Raw genomic sequence first — 3,106 nt, 5'->3', positions numbered from 1 at the left:
CGAGACCAGCCTGGTCTACAGAGCTAGTTCCAGGACAGGCTCCAAAGCCACAGAGAAACCCTGTCTCAAAAAACCAAAATAAATAAATAAATAAATTGATCCATTCTTTGTCACAGGCTAGTTTTATAACATCTGATCTATTGTATAGATCTGTGATTTTTCAGTCCTGGGATATTTGACAATGTTTGGAAACATTTCATTCTTGGTTATAATAACTTCCCTAAGGAGATGGTAAGTGTTGTGTTCCAATGAGTTGACACTGAGGATGCTGATAAACATACCACAAGTGCTCAAGGTAGCGTTCCCCTCACTTAACATCTAACACATTTAAGAATCACCTAGCCCAAGATGTCAGTAGTACTGATACTGAGAACTCTGCCTAAATGATGGTAATGTCTCAGGCTAGCCTTAAAAATGAACACATAACAGTACTTATAACCTATACTTGAGATTTGGTGCTAACAGTACCATTTCACTTGCCAGTTAAAATTACTTTCTTTATTGGGATATGGATGGCTGTCACTGCCGTGATGTGGCCTCTCAACTTCTCTTAGCTTTTCCTGTGTTGGTGAATCTCTGTCAGTTCCTGCTAGAGTAGGAACTGTCTGCTATTTTAGAAGCACCTGTCTTTGTTTCTTAAAACTTAAGAAATGTTTACTCTATCTGTTCAAATATTTTTTTTTTGGAAATAAATAGTAGTATAATAAGTATTCATTCAGGATTTTATACTATCTTATAAGTGATTCATTTTGATTTTATCAACAGGGCCAGGAGGAGGTCTGGGGAAAATAATTCAGAGATTCCCACAGCAGGACTGGGATGACACGCCTTTCCCACAGGGAATTGAATTGGTAAGTTGATGGCATGCGGGCATGCCTTTATCCTTATGTTCTCTTTTTTAAAAAAATTGCTACATTTTAGCTTATACTATGGCACTTTTCCTATTTAATAATTTTATTGTTTACTGTTATTAGAAATAATTGATTATATGAATTATGGAATGTTTGTTATGCTATTCTTTTTCCTTCCCCATTTAAAGTTCTTGCAAGCATTACAGATTAATGATCTTTAATATATCCAGAAGCAGAAGAATTTCTCCGATTCTTTAATAAAGTTGGATTACAGACAATCATGAGCCACCATCTGGGTGCTGGGAATCAAACCTAAGTTTTTTGCCAATGCTTTGAGTATATCTCTAGACCCTGTATTGTTTCTTTTCTTATTAGCATGGGTCAACAATATCCATTAGGAGTAAAACATGTTGAAAATTTTAAGTTTTTGTATCCTAGCAGATGACTCTCAACTTCACTGAGTGCTTAGTTTTACTTCTTATAATCCAGCCTAATATAGAGATGGATAGAAAAGGTGAATCTGAAATTTTGGCTTTGAAAGCGGAAAGGAATGTGAGGATCCAAGGAAAGTGACTTTTTGGAAAGCTGCTTGCATTCTTGTCTCTCCCTCTCCCACATGCCTCCACAAGCCAATAATCGGTCTTACTGTTTGAATAACCAGGCTTTTCTGCTATAAATGTTTTAAAACTGTTTCCACATTCCTTTTAGTGACTGGAAAGGCAAATTTTGGGGTCTTGATGGAATTTTCTGTAAGTGGAATGGTGGTACCATAGGTAAACAAAGCGTAGTTTTATATGTGACTTCTTGGCATAGGATTTCAGAACTTGGAAACTAGTTAATACTTTAGAAATATTTAGCATATTGCATTGTGTGCCTCAGTGCTTGTGTGCAGGTCAGAAGGCAGCTTTTCAGGGGTCAGTTCTCTCCTACTTTGATTTAGAGGTGTAGGGTCTTGCTTCATGTAGCTGATTGGCTCTGCCGTCTCAGCCACCATCTCACAGTCAGGTGCTGTGATTGTAAAGGAGTGCCATGGCATCTGGCTTTTTATCTAGTTTCTGGGGATCAAACCCAGTTTTCTGGCTTACGTGACAAGCACTTTTACCCACAGTTTTTTATTCTTTTTTTTTTTTTTTTCGAGACAGGGTTTCTCTGTGGCTTTGGAGCCTATCCTGGAACTAGCTCTTGTAGACCAGGTTGGTCTCAAACTCACAGAGATCTGCCTGCCTCTGCCTCCCAAGTGCTGGGATTAAAGGCGTGCGCCACCACCGCCTGGCCAGTTTTTTTATTCTTTAGAAATTTTCCAACTTTGATTTGTTAGTGCCTGTACTTTGTCAATTACAAAGTGAATTTCACTTTAAATATTGAAACTCATTTAAAAAACTGAATAAATTATTGCGAATTTTTGATGTAAGTTTTAAACTGTTATTGCCTTATGCTATCCTTGCATAAATTAGGTATATTATTCCATATATGAACAACATGACTTAGATAACTGATATACTGTGTGATTGTAACTCTAATAGTAGCAAAAAGAAAGATGTCAAAAGTGATCTGTCTCAATTTCTAAGAAGTTTGTTATGATAGTCTCTTTACTGATGATACACATGAAAATCACTTCATACCATCTCTACGGTAGAATGACTTTGAGCATGTAACATTAAGATTAATAACTAATAGTTATAAATAATTGGAGGAAGTCATAAAGACTAGATGATTGGTGGTAGTGTATTATTTTACAAATAAGTAAACTGAGACTTAGGTAGTTTACGTAATTTCAGTGAAGTCTGACAGGTAGGATGTAGCAAAGCTAGTATCTAATTTCAGTCTTTTGTTTATTAGTTTCAGCCAAGATACAGTATTCTGGATGTGACTTTTTAAAATTTTTTTTTCATACAGGGTTTCTCTGCATAACAGCCCTGACTGGCCTAGAACTTGCTCTGTAGACCAGGATGTTTTTGAACTCACAGAGATCTGTCTGCCTCTGCCTTTCTAGTGCTGGGATTGATTATAGGCATGTGCTACCACCACCTAGTTAGAAGTGACATTTTAAAACTGTGGAAGTATTTGTGTTCTAGTGGAAAAATAGAATCTGAAAGATAACTGCTCAAGATGAAAAAGAGGTTTATTTAGCCCATGACTTTTAAAATTGAATGTTCATCCATTTGCATGCAAAATTCGAGAAGTCATTGTTTTTTACCGCAGCGTAGTACTCTAATGTGTATATATTCCACACTTTCTTCATCCATTCTTCCATT

General features: G+C 36.4%; 1 protein-coding gene across 1 annotated transcript in view; it reads left to right on the top strand.

The window, feature by feature from the left end:
- The window catches only part of Sbf2 (SET binding factor 2), a 412,779-nt gene that overhangs the window by 70,661 nt on the left and 339,012 nt on the right, over positions 1-3,106 (top strand). The window contains exon 4 of the mRNA XM_026781117.1: positions 766-853. Coding sequence (XP_026636918.1) covers positions 766-853 — 88 coding nt within the window. The remainder of the gene's footprint in view (positions 1-765; positions 854-3,106) is intronic.

Source organism: Microtus ochrogaster, chromosome 8 (genome assembly GCF_000317375.1).
Source record: "Microtus ochrogaster isolate Prairie Vole_2 chromosome 8, MicOch1.0, whole genome shotgun sequence".
NCBI lineage: Eukaryota > Metazoa > Chordata > Mammalia > Rodentia > Cricetidae > Microtus > Microtus ochrogaster.
This window is presented reverse-complemented; position numbering and strand designations above follow the sequence as displayed.